We start from the raw sequence: 18,175 nt of genomic DNA on the forward strand, positions 1-18,175 counted from the left end.
GCCTTTTGGCGGCTATCGCCCTTGTCATCTATCCGATGCAAGCCCCCCCCCCTCTTACGTAGCTGGTTTGTCGTGGGCTGAGTGGTTGGTTTTATTTTTGTTCATCCCCAGCGTGCTTTATTTTCCGGAGCAGCCACGTTGAAATGGTTTGCGAGCTAAGAGGGTTGGTAGCGTACTGTGGAAAACAACATAGTCTAGTACCGTATCCGTCTTCTATTTCGTACGAGTGTGTACGGTACTAAACTTGACCTGCCTCATGGAAGTGGAAAGTTGATCCCTGCTGCTGCTGGTCCCTTGTCTTCACTCCCTTGTCCAAGAGCCCATCGTGTCTATGCTAGTGCCCAGCCCGTAATACAACCCTTGGCCGGGAATCTCATCATCATCTAGGCGGCCAGTCCACAAGGGCAAGTGTTGGGTTGGGTTGGCTTTCAGCCCTCTCTCGATTTTCACGTGCCAGCCAGCCGCATCAAGCAATCTTTCCGAAATCGAAATCTCGCTCATTCTGCCTTTGTCTCGCTCTATCTCTCTGCTTCTACCTCTATCTCTCTCATATCCCCTCTCTCGCGCGCGCCTTGGCACCTCTCCCATGAGTTAATACCGCGAGAAAACTGCGAGAAAACGGCCGAACGCTAGATAAAGGACCATGTAATAATGCATGCGGCAAAAGCCCGCACCCATTCCATGTTCCATGCTATTCCGGGGAGATCTAAACGCGCTGATACCTTCCATTGCGTCTGGCGGCGGTGGGCTCCGATCCCTGTCGCCCCCGGTCCATGGACAACATCCAAGTCCGCTATCGTTTTTTTTTTTTTTAATAATTCCATGTTCTTCTCTTTTTGATGGCCTTCTTCGCTTAGTTCTGGAACAAAGTCCAGTCCAGTCCAGAGTCCAACAAGGGGGGAGGGGAGGACACCAGCTTGGTTTATTGGACGATAGGATCCTGACTTGAGATTACTCAACATGATACACAGCCAAGCCCAAGCATGGCGGAGCGAAAGAGGGGAGACGCAAAAGAGTTAAAGCCAGCCATTGATGGCCAGCGAACTTGCTCGTATACAAAGCAATGTGTCGAAATCATGCGGAAAATACTGTCTGCTAATGACAAACTTGACTTCGCATCGCCTCCGTTAAAAACGCCTTGTCAGCAAAAGCCTAAATCGTCCTGTGCATGTTGGCATCATCATAGGCCACGCCAACAGCCTGCTAGCAGCTCTTGGCTGTTTGCTCGTCTACGAGCCAAAATCTCCCGCCAGATGAGACCATGAGAAGACAAATCCCAGCCTAAGGAAAGCCACGGGCCAGCAAAAACCAGGCATGGGTAGGACGAAAAAAGAGACCAGCCACCTGGTCTTTTTTTATTTTTTTTTCGCTTCCCTCGCTTATACTAGTTGAAGAGCAACTGGCAAATGACAAACATGAAAAATAGAACTAATAAAAAATAAAAGAAGAAAAAAGGTTCTGCTCAGACGCAGCATCCAATGATGAAATCGCACAAGTCACGCAAAGACGCATCATGACTCGATGCTAAGAATGGCAATATTATCAATCATCAACGGGCTTTCTTCCGCCTTGTCGGGAACTCCTTCTCCACACACCCAGACAAAGACATGCGTTTTAGAGGCCCCCACGTAAGACCAGGCCTGCATCTCATCCATAGGTTGACTTATACAAGCTGGCATCTTTCTTCATTCTCTCACTGTAACGGTAACTGTGCTGTATGTACCCGCAGACCCTGTCGAGGCACGGCTGGGCTGGGCTTGACTGGGCTTCCCCCCTCCCCCCTTCAACTACTATCATTACTATATTCGTAATTCCGTAGTTGCTGCACCGTCATTGCCCAGAGAGAGTATAGATTGAGGCTTGCGTTGCCCAAACCTATCCTCGATCCCCCTACTGGTCATTAGTCCCACAAGCACAAGAGCCGGAACCAACGCGGCGGCGCCACAAGATGCTCTGGAACATCAACTGACCATCGACCCTTTTCTTTCTTCCTCCCTTGGCACGGAGAGCATGGATTAAGCATGTATGTACGTATGCTCCCTGCGGCATACGAAAATGCCTTGGTGCCAATGACGGAAAAGGGCGAAAACGGGTATTCGCTCCCTGCAACCCTAGATTCGTGCGGCCCTCGGTAAGCTGCTCCATATTCCATTGTAGATTGAATGCTGATCCAAGTAATGCTCCTATGATTCATTAAGGAAATTACCGGGGGGGCCATGCATTAACGTCCTTCCCCCCCCCCCTCCCCTCCTATCCCTCGTCGAAACGGTAACCTACTTAATACTGCATGTGTCTATTACTGCATCCCTTGTTGAGGACCAGGCCACGAAAAAAGAAGGGCTTATTTCGTTCCTCTTTCATTCTGATTCGTACTGGCCGCTTTTTATCTTTCCTTTTACCCCACAATAAGCCCTGTCAACTTTCTTCAACGGGCGGAAATAAATTGCATCGCAATAGAGCGCCGCCTCTTTTTCCTCCTCGGAGTGCGCCCTTCGGAGAAGGCACTTTTTCGGAGAACCGCCGTTGGCTTATACTCCGGTCTCCGCTAAGGGCCAAGTTTGCGTTGCTACTGCGTCTCCGTGTACTGTGCTGCCCTCGTACGAGAAATACGACGAATCCCTGCTGTTTTGTCGTATCGTGTGTGCTGATTGCGTGTCCGTGTTGGTGTACGGAGTACCGAGTGTACAAGGCAAAATGTAGAGTTGCGGCATGGCTGCTGCGTCGTCAGATTTTGGTTAATTGTTCCCAAGAAGGTTAAAATACACAAAAAAGGCAAAAGGTCAAAGTGTTTGATCATAGTTCCCTAGAACATCAGGCAAGGACAAACTACAGCGGGCGTCATAACCAAGTATCCTATTCTACAGGTATACGAAAAGAACGTGAACAATCTGAGACCCCTAGAGATCTTTTGTTACCATTGTCCAATGAAATGGCCGCTGCGACCTTGGTGTATGGGCAAATATGGGAAAAATATAACCTATCACTTATACAGCTTTAGCTCGCCCCCTACCGAAAATATGATATGGGATATGGAATCATTCAAGGGACAGACAGACAATAACACACATCGCATCTCGGGGATCTAGCCTCATTCTCGGCTAGTCCGCCTTTGCCAGTCCGCATTATTCAATCTTGCCACATGCATTCTGCCGGTACCGACAGCGTAGTGGGCGAACGTACAGTAAAACGACGACCTCTTTTGGAAACCAGGCGAGAAAAAGAAGCCCACACTTTGTTTGCTTTGAGCCAGAGGTACTCTACTTGGTACTGGGCAATATAGCATTGCTACCTTATCTAGGTAGGTAGATGATACGGGCCATGTGCTTTGTGCAAGTCAGTTCCCGGAAACGGAACCCCGGTCAACTGTTGAATCTCTATCGCCCATCAACGAGACCCGATTCCGTATGCCAAGGTAAAAGAAAAAAAAATAATCTGTATCCGGGTGTGTATGAGTAATTCATCATCTATCCGATCAGAATAACCCAAACCCGAAAAACGGCAGCAACTTCCAGGAAAATAAAATAGCATAACACACAAGATAAAATAAAAATTAGTTAATAATCACTTTTAAAAAAACATAGCCACGCGTTTATGCCGCGGCAGTTTCGAGCTTTACCCAGAAAAAAACAACCTGCAGGTCCAAAAAGACAAGACAGAAAAAAAGCAGCTGCTCAGCGGGCGATAGACATCCGGACCCCCCTTAATAACGCCAAACCAGGCATTACAAAGCACCTTGGCTAAGCACAAACCTGTAATTCTTTTTTTATTTTCCAATTATTAACAAGTTGAAGACGGAAAAAGGGTCACAACAGGCGCTTCTTTTGGGTAAATCCATTCGATGTAGCTAAAGCTCGTACCATGGTGGGCGTGTGTGTTGTGTGGTGTATATGTCTCTCTGTATGTGCGATGTTGCAAAGAGACAAAGAGAACCAAGTTGTCTTAAACTCCGTATTACTCATTTGTCTCTTTACCTCCGCGCTTCCTTTATCCGGGCCGCGTCTTTTTTACCCTTCTTGGGAATTCTCTTCTCCGGGACGGACGAGTCATTCACTTTTGTCTTACTTTTTGCCTCTTATGACTTGTGAGGATGACATGTCATGGAGCCAAGAAGGTAAGAGAATTTTGATTTCGAGGAAACCCCTCCCGTAGATAGACTGAACTTGTGAGACACAGAGTTTCATTAACTCCCCGCAAGATGGGGCTTAGAGCAAAAGCCTCAGAAAGCACAAACCAGGGGTTTACCGGCGGCTCTCGGCCACCCGAAGATGGGGCACATGAGGGGCAGCTTGAAAGAACTGTTGTAAACGAAGCAAAGAAGAAAGAGAAAGAGAAGCATTAGCTCGTGTTCGTGTTGTCTTTCATTTCCGAGACTTGGGGGGTGTGTGTCTTGGAGAAGAGGCGTTGGCTGGGATGACGATGACAGTCTTGGTGATGATGGGCTGGGCTTGGCAACTCTTCGGTCGTCCTCGGACGTTCTTTTGTTTGATGATACTTTGTTATTTCGTGGCTTGTACTTGTAAGCCTGCATGTGAAAGGGACATGTGAGCGATTCCCCCCTTGTTGAAGGTGGCGACTTGCATGAAGCCGTTGTTCAACCCGGGGGTTCTATACGAGTTGCCGTTTAGTGAAGGTTGGTACGAAGCTTGATGGTTAGGGCGTGTCACGTTGCGTAAGAGTTGGGAGGAAAGGAGGTTGTGGTGGTATTGCTGGCTGTTGAGTCTGTTTCGAATTACGAAGTAGGTTGCCAGTCCCAGTTGCGACAACCTGAGTTACGTTGTCCCCCCTTTCTGAGGACTCAAGGAGCACGAAGCGGCCCATAGGTTGGTTGTTGACAATTTGAAAATAGAGTCGAGTATAGAAGAGAAGGAGAAAAGTGGACAACCAATCGTTCTCCTTCAGTCTATCAATTCTGTTGAGAGAAAGACAACTAATTGTGGGCACCTAGCGACAACTCCGCTGAAGTGGTTTGTCAGTTCCTTTGAAAGAGTCAGTTGACAAATCACTTTGCAGGACAGAAATCTCTTTCGACAACTCGCAACGCATAATACAACTATAATCGGCTTAACTAGTTCCAACCAGAGACGATAGTATTCAATAGGACATGCTATACAAGCACGAGTTTCCTTTACAGCTCGCCTGTTGCGAAATTAACAACCAGACACGAAGTAAATCATCCCACAACTCCTACGCTTGCAAAGTTGCAGCGAAGACTAACAGTCAGACAAGTTATATTTAGGTCCTCGAAACCTATCGAAACCTTTCAGCCGTTCGGCAGTTGCAAGGAAACAGCCGCTCTTCGAATTCAAAATCAAACCGCAGTCCTCCAACGGTCGAACTTTCTCAACTCCTTCAAATCCGCTCGTTGTCAGAGACAAAAGACAATCTTCCCACGAACGACAACTCCCTATTACACGGTCAGAGATAAAAAGACAACCGTCCATTAACGATAACTCGCGCTAATACACAGTCAAAGGCAAAAGCCAATCCCCCGTCAACGTTACCTCGCTAATCAAACAATCCCAGAAACAATGCCAACTTCGCTAATTCACAACCAAATACGAAGCCCCAGTCCTCCATCAACAACAAAACAACTCACTAATCCACAACCAGAAGATAAAATACAATTCTCCGTCAACGTTACCTCGCTAATCAAGAACGAATTCCCCCCTGTCAAAACAGGAAATGGGCCGACTCTGTTCTGGATACACCGCCAGAAAATAGCCCGCTCGTTTACAACCGGCTAGAGAAAAATAACTCCCGACGATAAACAGCCCTGGGTCGAAAGAAAAGGAAACAGGAAAAGAAGATACTCCGCCATCAAAACATCCCTCCTCTGGACACACCCTCTGCCCTCTCTAGCTCTCCATCCCACCCTGGAAAGCTATCGTTCAACATAACCGACGCCAAGTCCTGTTCAGCACAGTTTCACATTAACCAACTCCCAACTCCCTAACAGATGCCATGTTCAACTCCCTACTAGACGTCATGTCCAACACAATTCATGTTCATCGATGTCATGTCCAGCCCGATTTCACGTTGATCTGTTCCATACCCAACTCCGGTTCCTAACCAGTGCCATGTCCAACTCGATTTCACATTAACTATGCCTTGTCTAATCCCCTAACTAGTGTCATATCCGACTCCCTAATCGATGCCATGGCCTGTTCGGAATAGTTTAAATTAACCAATGTCATGCTCAACTCCCTAACAGATGCCATGTTCAACTCCCTAACAGATGCCATGTTCAACTCCCTAACAGATGCCATGTTCAACTCCCTAACAGATGCCATATTGAACACAGTTTTGCATTAACGGATGCCATGCCCAACTCGATTTCACGTTAAACTATTCTATGCCCAACTCAGGTTCATATTGACTAGTGTCATGTCCGACTTGATTTCATATTAATTAATGCCATATCCAACTCTCTAATCGTGTTCAGAACAGTTTCACATTAACCGGCTCCATGCTCAACTCCCTACCAGATGCCGTGTTCAACTCAATTCATGTTGACCGATTCCGTGTCCAACTCGACTCCCGACAATCTGCCACAACAACTACAATCAATCATCCCTTACTACATCATCATCATTAACAGACTTCTACTCTCCCTCATCCAGCTCCCCGTCATAAAATTCACGCAGACTCGCCCATCTTTTAATAGACAACCAGTTGTTGTGCAATACGGTATTCATTGATTTATATATATCCGGTACCTAAAACACACAAAGTGTATCATATATACCGATTTCATCCTCCTCTACACCCAGCCAACATATTAAAGTACACTCCATCTCACTGAACGGCCCATCTGTTAACAGCCCGTCAGGAATCACACTCCCTCATCATAACGCCATGCCATGTCAATCCCAAAAGAATAAATAAAACGAAGCAAAAAAAGAACCATAAAAGCGTAAACCCCCATCCGAGATATCGAACAGTGGTAAAAAAAAAAAGGGGGGGGGGGGGGGGGGGGGCGGTGATTTGCTCGCCGTGGGATTCACCAGCCCCATTAAAGCGTTCGTTCGTAAAAGAGTAATAACTATAAAAATAACAATCAAATCAAACGCAGGAGCTGCAAAACAACTTAGTGCCGAGATGAGTAGCGGTTCGTCGGCGAGTAGGGCATGTCGTAGCCGCTAGACTGGGCATAAGGATCATCGGCGTAAACGGTTCCACGGCGCTCATCTTCTCCGAGGAGTTCCTTGACTTCCCAGTTGTTCATGCGAGTGCCGACAGAAAACTCGAGATCTTCCTTGGTGATGGAGTCCCAGTACTGAAAAGAAGAAGAAGCGAGTTAGCAAAACGGCACGTCATACATACATAGGCTCATAAAATCGGAATATGTCTTCTTACCTTGTAGACCATCATGACGGCCAGCAGATTGCAGATTGTGGCAAAGAACAGGCCGTCCAGGTAGTGGCTCACGGCAACGCAAATCTTGGAGCTGAAAGCATAGAGAATGACCTGGCCGGCAACAAAGAAGAAGATGCCAAAGGCAATGTCACCCAGCGGCCACCTGTCCTGCAGCGTTCTGACAACAAGCAGGATCTGCATGCCAACGTAGACAAAGAGCTCAATGGCATTGAGCAAGTACAGGACGACAAACAGACCGATAGTGTTGGTCGGACCAATACCCGCCCATCCCTTGAAAGTGGCCAGCGAGACGAGGAAGGAAATGGCAAAGGCAACGACGGAGCAGAGCCACAGCATCCACACCGACAGCGGCGTGCCATCCTCGTACAGTTGAAAGCCCACAAACCCATTGACCAGCAGACACGTCACAACAGCACTAGTCAAGCCATTCTGCACGCTCGAAAAGTAAGGAAACGGCCCGCTGCCCGCAGGCACAACACCAGCATCCACAACGAGCGAGATGAAAGTGAGCAGCATGTAGAGGTAAAAAAAAGTCAGAATCTCCTTGCGGCCGACGGCAGTGAACTTGGAGCGCACGTGCAGGATCATGATGACGGTCATGACGAGGGCGCCGATGTGGGCGAAGGAGGCGGCGCCCTCGAAGATGATTGTGTTGGCCACCTCGATGTTGCGCGCGTAGCAGCTGGGCTCGATGCCGACGCGGCCAGACGACGACAGGACGGGGCCGACGGAGGCGCAGAGGGGCAGCGGCGTGTGCTCGCAGATGGACGTGAAGTCGCCAAAGCCAGACATGATGGCGGTGGTTTTTGTTGAGAAGCGATTCGAGCTTTGGTGAGGGTATCGTCGGGAGGTTGGTGTCGTTTCGTTCGATGTTGTCGTAACAAGGTATCGCAAGCGCGCGAGAATAAACAAAACAAACGAGCGTCGGTCAAAAGCTCAGCAACAATCTCCTATCATCCGTCTTTTGTTTCCCAGATGACCCTCAAAAAGCGCAGCTTCCTCTCGATGCGACAAAAAAAACTCCCAAACAAAAACAAATAATATGCCACTTTTTCCGAGATCCCTCCCCCACGAAAATAAACGAGCGTCAGGTAAAACGATTGACCGGGGAGGAAAATAAGGAAAAAAAGAAAAGAAACGCAGTCGCTTGGTCTATGCGAATCCCTCAAAAGTCGTGTTTCGATGGTGGTTTTGAGTCGAGCAGATTCCGGATACGAGGCCGCTGGGCGAGGAGTTGCGAGGCGCAAGAACGGGAAGAAGGGCGCCAAAAGAGAGACAGAGAGAGAAGAGTGAGAGCTGGGGGGGGGATTATGGGGGACCCACCAAGAGGGAAGGTGACTTGCGTGAATACGGGGAAACGGTCATCTTTGCAAAGTATCTTTTTTTTCTGTCTCTTTTCTATACGAGATACTGTAGTGCGCATGATATATGAGGAAACAAAATGGGTGAAGAGAGCTATATTATTTACAGAAGAAGAGATTATTATTAACATCTTATTCAGATACACAACAGATTGGACTCAATGCAGGCCCATCAATGTACATACATACAACTATGTTGTGCATTGTCTCCATTAATTACCTTTTACTCCCTTGATGCGATTCCATCGTACTAAATCCATCCGCACAGTGGAGTCACCCGTCAGATCACCAAGGAAACAAACCCATTCACCTGCTTATTATCACGATTACTATTGGATCACCACTCACAAACATCAACAATAAATACTATTGCACACATACAATGCGCAATCTCAAGCATAAAATGCATCAATTACAATCAATTCATCCATCTAACAAGCCCCCTCCGCCGTGTCAGATTATAATACTGGTTCACCTTCACCCTTCCCAAATAACCCCCCATTCAGCATACACTGTACACATCATACAAAGCACATACCCTACAACAACACCAAAACAATAAAAATGAACATCTTCACTCCCTCCCTCCCCAAATTCACCCTTAGAATGAACTAAAAATTATTCAAACGCCCTTCTTCACCCTACCAATGATAATTCTACATCTCCCACCAACGTAATTTCAATCCATCCCTTGACATCAAGTCCCGTGCAGTCAGTATATCCGTTGCGTTGGACATAGTCCAAGACAAGCAATCACATCAACTCATCACCAACACTCACACTCACATTCACACTCACACTCACAACTCCATCAAATCACATCCCTTCACAGCAAAGCAGCACATCACACAATCAACATCAAATACACATCACACAATCAACATCAAATACACATCACACAATCAACATCAAATACACATCATCAAGACAAATGGCCCTTAAACCACAGCCATATCATTCACATTATTCATCTCATCTCCCATCTTTATAAAGCATTGCCAAAACAACACCCGTACACACACATCTATAACCCATCCCGATTCACTCCCCAAGATGCAAAAAAAAAAAAAAAAAAAAAAAAAAAAAAAAAGGTCAAAATCATAAACCAGGCAACATCATAAATGCCCGCTCTTGTTGTTCTTGTTCTCCCCACGCCTAACCCGTGGAATAGTAGGTATCTCAAATAAAAAAAACACAGAAAAAAAAAAAACCATTTAAAAAAAGGGGGGAGGCTGAAAATTGTCCGTGTGCAATACACACAAAATCAGATGGTCCCGTTGCCCCCATTCCAGCCATCCTCGGGCCAACCGTAGTCATGTCATCTCCCTTTCTCCCTGTAACCATGCCGATGCTCCTTCATGCAAATTAATGAATAAAATAGCTTGATTAAAAAAAGACACATGTGAAAATGAAGATGAAAAAAAAAGGCGGGCATAAAGGCATAAACCACAAAATGAAATCAACTCCAGATGAATGCATCTGAAGAGATGTGAAAGGTGTTTCCCCCCTATACCTCTTCGACCCGTGTGTACCATTTCTTCGTTTGTTGGACGGGAGTCATAAAAAGCCGTCCAAAACCCAATCCCTAATGCCGGTTCCCTTAACCAACGCCCCAAAGCCATGCAAATCCATGTGCTGCATCCTGATGATGAGCAAAAGCTAAAGAGAAAAAAAAATTGGAATGATAAAAATAGCAAAAGTAAAAGAGCAAGGCAATGTAAAATGAAAACACTAAAAGTACAAATGTGGACAACCCCAGAAAGAGAGAGAGAGAGAGAGATGTGAAAAGAATACAAGGATGCTGAGACACTCTGCCGAGCAGAAAATGTCTTGAACCATCCTGCTCATGGAGCAAAAGCGGTGCAGATGTGGTTCCCACCCACCGACCAACCGCCGCAAAGGGAACATTGCAACCACGTCTAGGGTGCATACGGCACTTGCGGTGCGTGTTGCGAGAGGGACTGCTGGCCCCTGTTGTACACTATAAACTCGGGCACCACTCCCGTGCGCAAATCGTTTCGCCGACCAAGAGGCTGGTAATGCATGTGCGTGGGCGGCACGGGCACCGCCAGGTGATACTGATCCAGCGATGCCGACGGCGGCGGGTAGAGGAGCCTGTTGACGTGGCGGATGGGCTTGTAGGGACTGGCCCGCTGCTGCAGGTAGACGCTGGGCGAGTGCGAGATGGGCGTCAGGGCAATGGGCGTATGCATTCCCGAGGCGGCTCCGAACAGGGGCTCGGCCATTGGCGACGACGTATAAGCAGAGGCGAGGCTCACCGGCGTGTGCTGGTGCTTGCTGGGCGTGGTGTAGGCCATCGGCGGGTGGCTCTGCGGTGCTGCGCTGGGGAATCCAGTGGCGGGGACACTCGTAGTCGATGCTGGGAGGGTCGGTGGGTGGTAGGCTTCGTATTGTACAGGTAGAGGCGCAGCCGATGATTGGTATATGGATGGCTGATAGACGGTGGACATGGCACGCATGCCGGTCTGCAGAGGCGGCAGAGAGACCATGTTCTGGTTGGCGTAGGGCGACTGGGGGGTGTAACCGGTTGCCGGAGTGTAGCTGGCTGCTGCGCCCTGGGTAGCAGATGGTGACGTATATCCAGCCGCCAGCGGTGAAGTCGTAGTCGTTGTCGATACCGCCGGCGCCGCTGTCGGGAAAGCAACCGGCTGGGAGGTTTGAGGCTGCGTCGTGACAATGGTGAGGTGCGGCACGGGAAGCCTGCCCGACTCCGGGGCGGCCTTGGGCCAGGGCGCTCCGGCCATTGGAGCTCTGCGCATGATTCGTTTGGCTGGGTGATCGATGGGTTCCACGTCGGGACTGCGCTTTCGACAAACGGGCAGAGTCATGGACGGGCGAGCAGCCAGGGGCGAGACGGGATTGGCGTGGTACATGGCCCAGTTCTGAGCGTGTCTCGAAACAGGGGGCGAGTATGTCGTCACGGCGGCGGGAGCGAATGCTGCATCGGCGGCTGGCAGCGTGACCGTCGTGGGCGAGACGAGGGGAGAGTGGAAGCTCCTGGCAGAGGGAGAGACGGCTAGGGGTGATGCTGGAACTCGGAGCGCCTGCTCGTAGTAGTCGCGGAAACACGCCAACTTGGTCAACCAATCCTCCCACTCGTCCTTGGGGGCAAGGAGGTTGTATCGCATGTTGCTCAGAAACTCGACTTCCATGACGTGAATCTCGCCGACGCTGAAGCACGACACCTCGGCCCACGTCTTGTTGGTGTAGGTGTTGTCGTCGAGGACTGTGGGAGAGGCACGTTGTTAGCTATTTGTTTGCTTTGCTTAATTGCGTGATGCCCCCCTGGAAGGACAGATGGAGACATGGAGAAAGAGGGAAGCCATACATTTGTTGCCGAGCATGAGGGCCACCGTGAGCAATCGATACTCGCTGCCCTCTCGGCCCTTGATCTGCGGCGTCGACAACTTGAGTCTGTAGATGAAGAGCAGCGCGAGCAGAATCACGTTCTGTGTAACCTGGGTGGTCGACAGCACGTTGTAGACCCATTTGCGGAATTGCTCGTTTGGCTTGGCCAACTGGGCCAGGCGAGTGGTGAGCATGTTTGGCCGTGATCGAATCGTCTCTGCTTTCTTGAGGTGGTCAATGGATTCAAACCAAAAGAGGCACGTCATCTGGTGGAAGATCAAGTTAGCTATCAAAGGCCAAAAGAAGATGGCCAAACAACAGAAAAAGCAATAGAGCTTAGGAAGTTGCTTGGAATTGCTAGATTCGACGAACCTGGGCTGCAAAATCTGCCAAGCTGCCGCCGTTGGAGCTGATGCATCTCGGGATCTGGAGACTGTGGTAGATCAACGTCTCAGGGCTCCTCCTCGATGATATGGTATCCTTGGCGGAAACCGACGAAGCAGGCGTGGCCGATTTGGTAGAGCGATCCGAGGGAGTGCCGTGAAGAGTCGCAGTGCGTGACTGCGAGGTGGAACTCTGGGCGGTTTGGCTCTGCTGGGTGGGATATCGGTAGTACTGCGCAGCGGCATTCCTGGCATCGTGGGAGGCAACGGCTGCAGAGGTCGAGGTCCTGGGGTGGGCAATTGACGAGGCGTAGGATCGCAGAGCGTGGCTGTCGTAAGCAGCCGGCGCCTGCTGGTACGTGGTGCTCATCTCGTCGACTGGAGGCGTCCTCAAGCCCAGGTGAAGTCGGTGGTGAGGACGATGTTGATGTTGATGCTGAGGATGAGGGTGATGCTGGAGATGGCGGTGCGCAACGTCGTGGTAGGAGAGCAGCTTGGACAGGTGAGGCAGTCGTCGAGAGTCGAAGGAGCTTGACGGTGACAAGGGCAGCTGGACAAGATGCGACGTCGAGGGCGCGGCCTTGACAGACATGGGGGAAGCACCTATGACGAGGTGAAGGGGCTTTTTGAAGGTGGTGAGATTTTGCTGGCGGGCAGTGAACAAGCGTCACTGCGTTTGTTTACAGGCGGGGGGAAAGGAATGGCTGAGGAGAAGAGAAAAGGAAAAAGGAAGAGAAGAGAGAAAAAGCCCTCACGGAAGGCCTTTGCGCTGGAAGATGAAGGATTGTGGGATCGTGGGAAGTAAGTACGGAAAGGTGAGGCCAAGATGAAAAGGTGGACAGGAGCCGAGTTAAGTCAAAAGTCGTGTACTTTGATGTAGGTACCTCCATGCTCCAGTAGCAACGAGTGGAGGTTTCAATGATTCTTTTGGGTGTAAGTGTAAGTGCAAGTGCAGTGAGTGGACAGTGGAGGTACTAGGACCTAGAGGAAGAGGGTGTGGGTACCAAGCATTGGCTGCAGGCGCGGGCAGCCGGCGAGTACAGGTACAAGTACATGCGATACGTACATGCGATACGATACACGCAGCTGGCTGGGACCCCGGATTTATTTTGGTGGTGCGCTAGCGGTGGCTTTTGTGAGAGTTGAGTACTGTACATTTGATGGAGAGTCTCTGCAAGCTTCGTTAGCATGAAAAAGGCAATCAAGGCACTCAACTGAACTGGGCTGGCACTGGCACTGGCACTGGCACTAGACGGAGCCGGACCAGGCAAGGAACGCTTGCTGACATGCATCCCTAGCAGCCAATCCATCCATGGGGGACCGGCACAACTGAAGGCCGCTGAGGTTGACGCTGTTGAAATGAGAAGGGGGGCGTGTGTGGTGTGTTGTGTTGTGTTGCTGGTGTTTCCAGGAGAGGGAGAGCGTTTATTCATACACTGATGTACATTCATACATTCGCTCATTTACTCAAAGTGAACACCACATCAGGCTTGAAAAACACAAAAAGCGCCTACATACAGTACAGTACATTACATAGATGTTGAAATAAAAACGCGCCCGGAAGGGGAGGGTAGAGGGGGGGGGGGCAAAAGGCAAAAGGCAGCGAACAAACGAACGACTTCAACATCAATACATCCACATATTGTATGTAAACGGCAAAGTTTCGCTTTCGGCGGTCCTTGTACTACTGCTAGCCCAGGTGAATCCCAATCCATCCAATCCCAGAGTTTGATCAACATGATTACGAAAAATGCAACAACCGCCGCCGCTGGATTCTCCTCTCTTTTCTTTTCGTGGCTGCTCCCCGAAAAGATGGAACTTGTCGTGAACTTGAACTTGATCCCAGCCCGCCATCATGGAACCCAAACCAAGACCCAATCAATGGATGGCAATTGGCTCCAGCTTGGCTGCACTGGCACGCTCACGCGGAAGCTGGTACCTGCGCCGGGCGGTACCCACGCCGCGCAGGCATCACGCGGTGCGCGCAAGGTACCTCGGGGCCGTGGGTACATTTGGGTTTGGTCCAGCGGCGCTACGCAGGTGCTAAGGTGACGCCTTTTTTTGCCTGGGTCTGGGTCTGGTTGTGTCTGGGTCCTTGGGAGAGTCCACTTTCACTCGACCAAGTAAGTACCTAAGGAAACGGAGCACAGTACATTTGCAGGGAGCGTCACCGAGGGCGAAAACAGTCTTGGGGCTTTTTGGGAGGGGAAGGGGGCCCTTTCTTTTTCCCCATGTTCTTTTTTATTTTTCTCGCATCTGAATCTGTGCTTGGACGGTGCCGATAGTACTTGATTTGTATGGATCGTATACGAGTGGCGCTGCGGACACGACGCATGAGACAGGCGCCATTGCATTACGGGGGAGGATACGAGTCTGTTGGACGGAGCTGGTAGCGGTACAGTACAGATCCATTACTCTTGGGGAATCAATACCTCCATGCAAATGTACTCGTACCCATCACGTTGAGGCTCCCCCTGTATGTGTTTAAACCACACCAAGTTCATTCGCCCATCCATCCAATCCACCCAGTTGGTGCTCAAACGGCGCTGGATGGATGGATCCCTGTCGGTGCGTCGAGATATTAATCTGTTCGAGGATAGGATGGATGCCTCACCACTTGTGTGCGTGCATGCACAGGTACGGGAATAGCAGGTATGGATAGAGTAGGTATCAAGTATCAGTACAGCTCCAGAAGTCAACAAGCGAAACGACTCGAGTCACTTCTACTGTAGCGCCAGCCTCAATGGCAGCGCCGTGGCTCGTCTGAATCCATCAAATGCTTCCACCCTCAAAAGTCATTTGATGTTCCAGGCTGAGCCCATCAAATGCATGTACTCAACTTTTCACTACGTGCCGCCACAGAGGTAGCTCCAGCCCGGCGTGTACCTTTTTGCGGGGTTCCTCTGACAGTCTGCCAACCTGCCGCCAGCACCGACGGCCAAGGTACCGCGCCGCCTGGCTGTACTCATAACTCTACTGCACTGTACCGTGATAGAAGCGCTACAGTGCTTGTACGAGTACCTGCTGAGCTGGGAGGGTCACGCCGACGGTGGGCAGCAAGTTTCCATGTCCCCTGCAGCAGACCAGAACCAGACCAAGACCAGACCAGGGACCGTTTTCAAGGGAATCCCGCACTGCACCCCTTCCAGCGCTGGCCTCTAGCGGGCGACGAGCCCATGGAGCCACATCCCTGCTGAGCCCAGCTGACACAGCGCCTGGAACTGGAACTGGAACCGGAACACCCGCTCGCTCCAGTTCTCAATCATCAACGCTCATCAATGCCAATCAATCACCGTCTCCCCTTCTATTCGGTTCGCTTCCTTTTCGCCGCAAAGGAGGACAAAGAGGGGCCGCCCTTTTATTTTGGGGGCGTTTTCTTGTTCAAGTCCCTGTCCCCATATCTACAGTAGTAGTATATGCCCTTTGCCCTTGATAATGTCCTCAAATGCTTAATAGTGGCACCCCGGGCGACCCCCTGCAAAAGCCCACAGGCGCTTCAATATCACAGAGCCGAAGCGTGTTCTTGGTCTGGTCTGGTGCTAAACCGCGAAGTGCCATGGCCATGGGGATGAGCAATACGGACGGACATGCTCTGGAGACTTGGATGGAGACATTAGAAAATGCAAGGCAGCTAGTGCCAAGTAAGTTGCAGGCCACGGCATGGGGACAAAGAGACAAAGAGGCCACACGGTTTTTCTTGTCTCGGTGGGTTGAAAGTGTCATCAAATCTACTTGTTGCCAATCTGCAAAGTTCGACTTGCTTGCTAGTCCCCTCGATGTATTTCGCTTTTCCGGGCCTAAGAAACTAACGCACTTAAAAGTGTCCATTTCGCCGCTTTTTTCGATAGGCCAGGCGCGAAAAGAAAAAAAAAAAAAAAAAAAAAAAAGGCTGCGCGTACGGCACGCGCAAGGGCCCAGACAAAGAGGAGGAGGGGGGAAGAAGGCAAAAAATGAAGAGAATAGTCGCGAAAATAAAAAAGGGTCCATGTGTTAGCGAGGTGTCAACTGCGTCGTCCAATGTACTTTATTCACGATGGCGGGTGTTATACAGCTACAGTTATTGACTTGTTTGGCATCATAGTAAAGCTGTACAGTGATTCATCCCGGTTGCACAGTTGGCGAATACATGTGCTCTTGGATAATACGATACTGCCGGAAACAAACACCAGCAAACAATCAACGACACGACACTCGGAGTCTCGTATGTACTTTGCAGCTCCACTTGGAAATGGCCTCGCTCGCTACTAAGCAACAGGCTCAGGTCGTGTTCCGCGCCCATCCGATGGGCCAAAAGAACCTAGGACGGATGACGGCTGTGCAAGCATCATCAACATCGTACTGTACTCGTACATGGCCATACCAGCAATGCCTAAAACGAGGACTGCTCGTCTGTAATAATAAATGATGCCCGTCTTGATCTAGCTCCTTTGCAAGGCAGCACCATCGCGAAAAAGAAAAAAAAAGCTTCGTGGGCCACTTACAGCGTCTCCGGGGCTTGGCTTGGCTTGAATCACGAGGCTCTGACCGGCCACTGCACTGTACCGTACAGGACAAGTCAGTCTACTGCCTACTCGTACACGCACAGGCAGACAGGCAGGCATGCGTGATACATACCCACTCCGTCTGGATGGATGACTTTTGAAATCGATCCCCCGATCCGCGTCAGCCAGCCCCTGCGTGGAGCGGATACAAAAGCATAGCGCCAGGGCTTGCGGTTTGCTGATGACATGGACCAAGCAAGACCAAGAGGTAGCTGTAGCTGTAGCCTTGCATCGTGTGAGAGGGTACCTGTATTGTTTGCTTTGGTTTTCATTGCAAGAACTCATTCGACGATGAAATCTATAATGCTTTTGTGCAACTGTATAACGAGCCACTTGCAAAAACACGGCAGCAAATACTACTGCGTAGACCTAGCATTTCTCATATCTCAAGGTTAAGTGCTCGCATGCAACGACGGCTAGCCCAAGACTGTTCCGAAAAGGGACGGCGATGCTACAAGGTGCTAGGGGGGGGGGCCAAACCAGTAGCGCTGAATGAGACATTGAACCAAAAAAGAAGACGAAGAAAAGAAGAAAGACGTTTTGAATCAAACGGGAGCCAGGCCAGGGCATCATCTTCTCTCTTTCCCCCCTCTGCACGCACGGGAGAGACACGCCCCCCTTGATATCATCAGCCTACTGCAGTCCTTGTATAAGTTCTGTGCCTGTTTACATGATGCATAGAGTGCAACTTTTGGCACATGAAAGTTAAGCCTCAACGTATCTTCATGCTTTTCCTTTTTCCCTCCGTGTTTCTTACTGTATTTTTTTTTTTTTTTTTTTTCGCTCACTATTGCTGCTGTATATGCTCTCATGCAATAGAATGCCGGGCATACGCACCCCTTGTGCTTGGGGCTTTGTATTCCCTTTCTTTTTTCTTCCCCCCACCCCTCCCCCCCTTGGAACCTTGTGAAGAAGGCGGGAAGAGCTGAAAAGGGCCGCGTACCGTGCATGTCATTGGATTTGATTGGAGGAAGGGGGGCGGAAAGAGGCCTACACAGAGCACAAAGAGACGGAACAGCGTCTGGTTTTGTACATATCATTTGATTGCATTCGTTTCTTTTCTGGACGATGCCGGATTTCATTTCACGTCGCTTTTATAACACGCTACGCAAGGCGACAAATGTGTGTACTTGTACGATATTGA

At 49.8% G+C, this 18,175-nt stretch overlaps 5 protein-coding genes across 5 annotated transcripts; 1 reads left to right on the top strand and 4 right to left on the bottom strand.

The window, feature by feature from the left end:
- Positions 1-6,966: 6,966 nt before the first annotated feature.
- M431DRAFT_155224 (hypothetical protein) lies at positions 6,967-8,579 on the bottom strand. The gene is made up of 2 exons (XM_024912924.1): positions 7,357-8,579; positions 6,967-7,276 (listed from the first exon to the last, which is right to left on the bottom strand). The coding sequence occupies exons 1-2, from the start codon at positions 8,167-8,169 to the stop codon at positions 7,088-7,090; spliced, it is 1,002 nt and encodes a 333-aa protein (XP_024768189.1). The 5' UTR covers positions 8,170-8,579; the 3' UTR covers positions 6,967-7,087.
- Positions 8,580-10,657: 2,078 nt separating this feature from the next.
- M431DRAFT_487511 (hypothetical protein) lies at positions 10,658-13,082 on the bottom strand (the record flags this gene model as incomplete). Its single annotated transcript, XM_024916484.1, has 3 exons — positions 10,658-11,985; positions 12,088-12,373; positions 12,480-13,082. 3 exons carry the CDS (start codon positions 13,080-13,082, stop codon positions 10,658-10,660), a joined length of 2,217 nt encoding a protein of 738 aa, XP_024768190.1.
- Positions 13,083-13,273: 191 nt separating this feature from the next.
- M431DRAFT_324775 (hypothetical protein) lies at positions 13,274-14,011 on the bottom strand. Its single transcript, XM_024914326.1, has one exon. The coding sequence runs from the start codon at positions 13,951-13,953 to the stop codon at positions 13,465-13,467; it is 489 nt and encodes a 162-aa protein (XP_024768191.1). The 5' UTR covers positions 13,954-14,011; the 3' UTR covers positions 13,274-13,464.
- Positions 14,012-14,227: 216 nt separating this feature from the next.
- On the top strand, positions 14,228-14,542 carry M431DRAFT_487512 (hypothetical protein; the record flags this gene model as incomplete). Its single annotated transcript, XM_024916485.1, has 1 exon — positions 14,228-14,542. The coding sequence occupies one exon, from the start codon at positions 14,228-14,230 to the stop codon at positions 14,540-14,542; it is 315 nt and encodes a 104-aa protein (XP_024768192.1).
- Positions 14,543-16,670: 2,128 nt separating this feature from the next.
- M431DRAFT_546567 (hypothetical protein) lies at positions 16,671-17,303 on the bottom strand (the record flags this gene model as incomplete). The annotated part of the gene is made up of 3 exons (XM_024921220.1): positions 16,671-16,908; positions 16,972-17,021; positions 17,105-17,303. 3 exons carry the CDS (start codon positions 17,301-17,303, stop codon positions 16,735-16,737), a joined length of 423 nt encoding a protein of 140 aa, XP_024768193.1. The 3' UTR covers positions 16,671-16,734.
- Positions 17,304-18,175: the final 872 nt, after the last annotated feature.

Source organism: Trichoderma harzianum, assembly GCF_003025095.1.
Source record: "Trichoderma harzianum CBS 226.95 unplaced genomic scaffold M431scaffold_24, whole genome shotgun sequence".
NCBI classification, from domain to species: Eukaryota; Fungi; Ascomycota; class Sordariomycetes; order Hypocreales; family Hypocreaceae; genus Trichoderma; species Trichoderma harzianum.

Bases quoted from the DNA above. Each gene is read 5' to 3' on its own strand.
- M431DRAFT_155224 (XM_024912924.1), bottom strand. From the start codon at position 8,169: ATGTCTGGCTTTGGCGACTTCACGTCCATCTGCGAGCACACGCCGCTG. The intron at 7,277-7,356 runs GTAAGAAGACAT...TCTTCTTTTCAG, and splicing joins CCGTCATGATGGTCTACAAG to TACTGGGACTCCATCACCAA.
- M431DRAFT_324775 (XM_024914326.1), bottom strand. From the start codon at position 13,953: ATGAGCGAATGTATGAATGTACATCAGTGTATGAATAAACGCTCTCCC.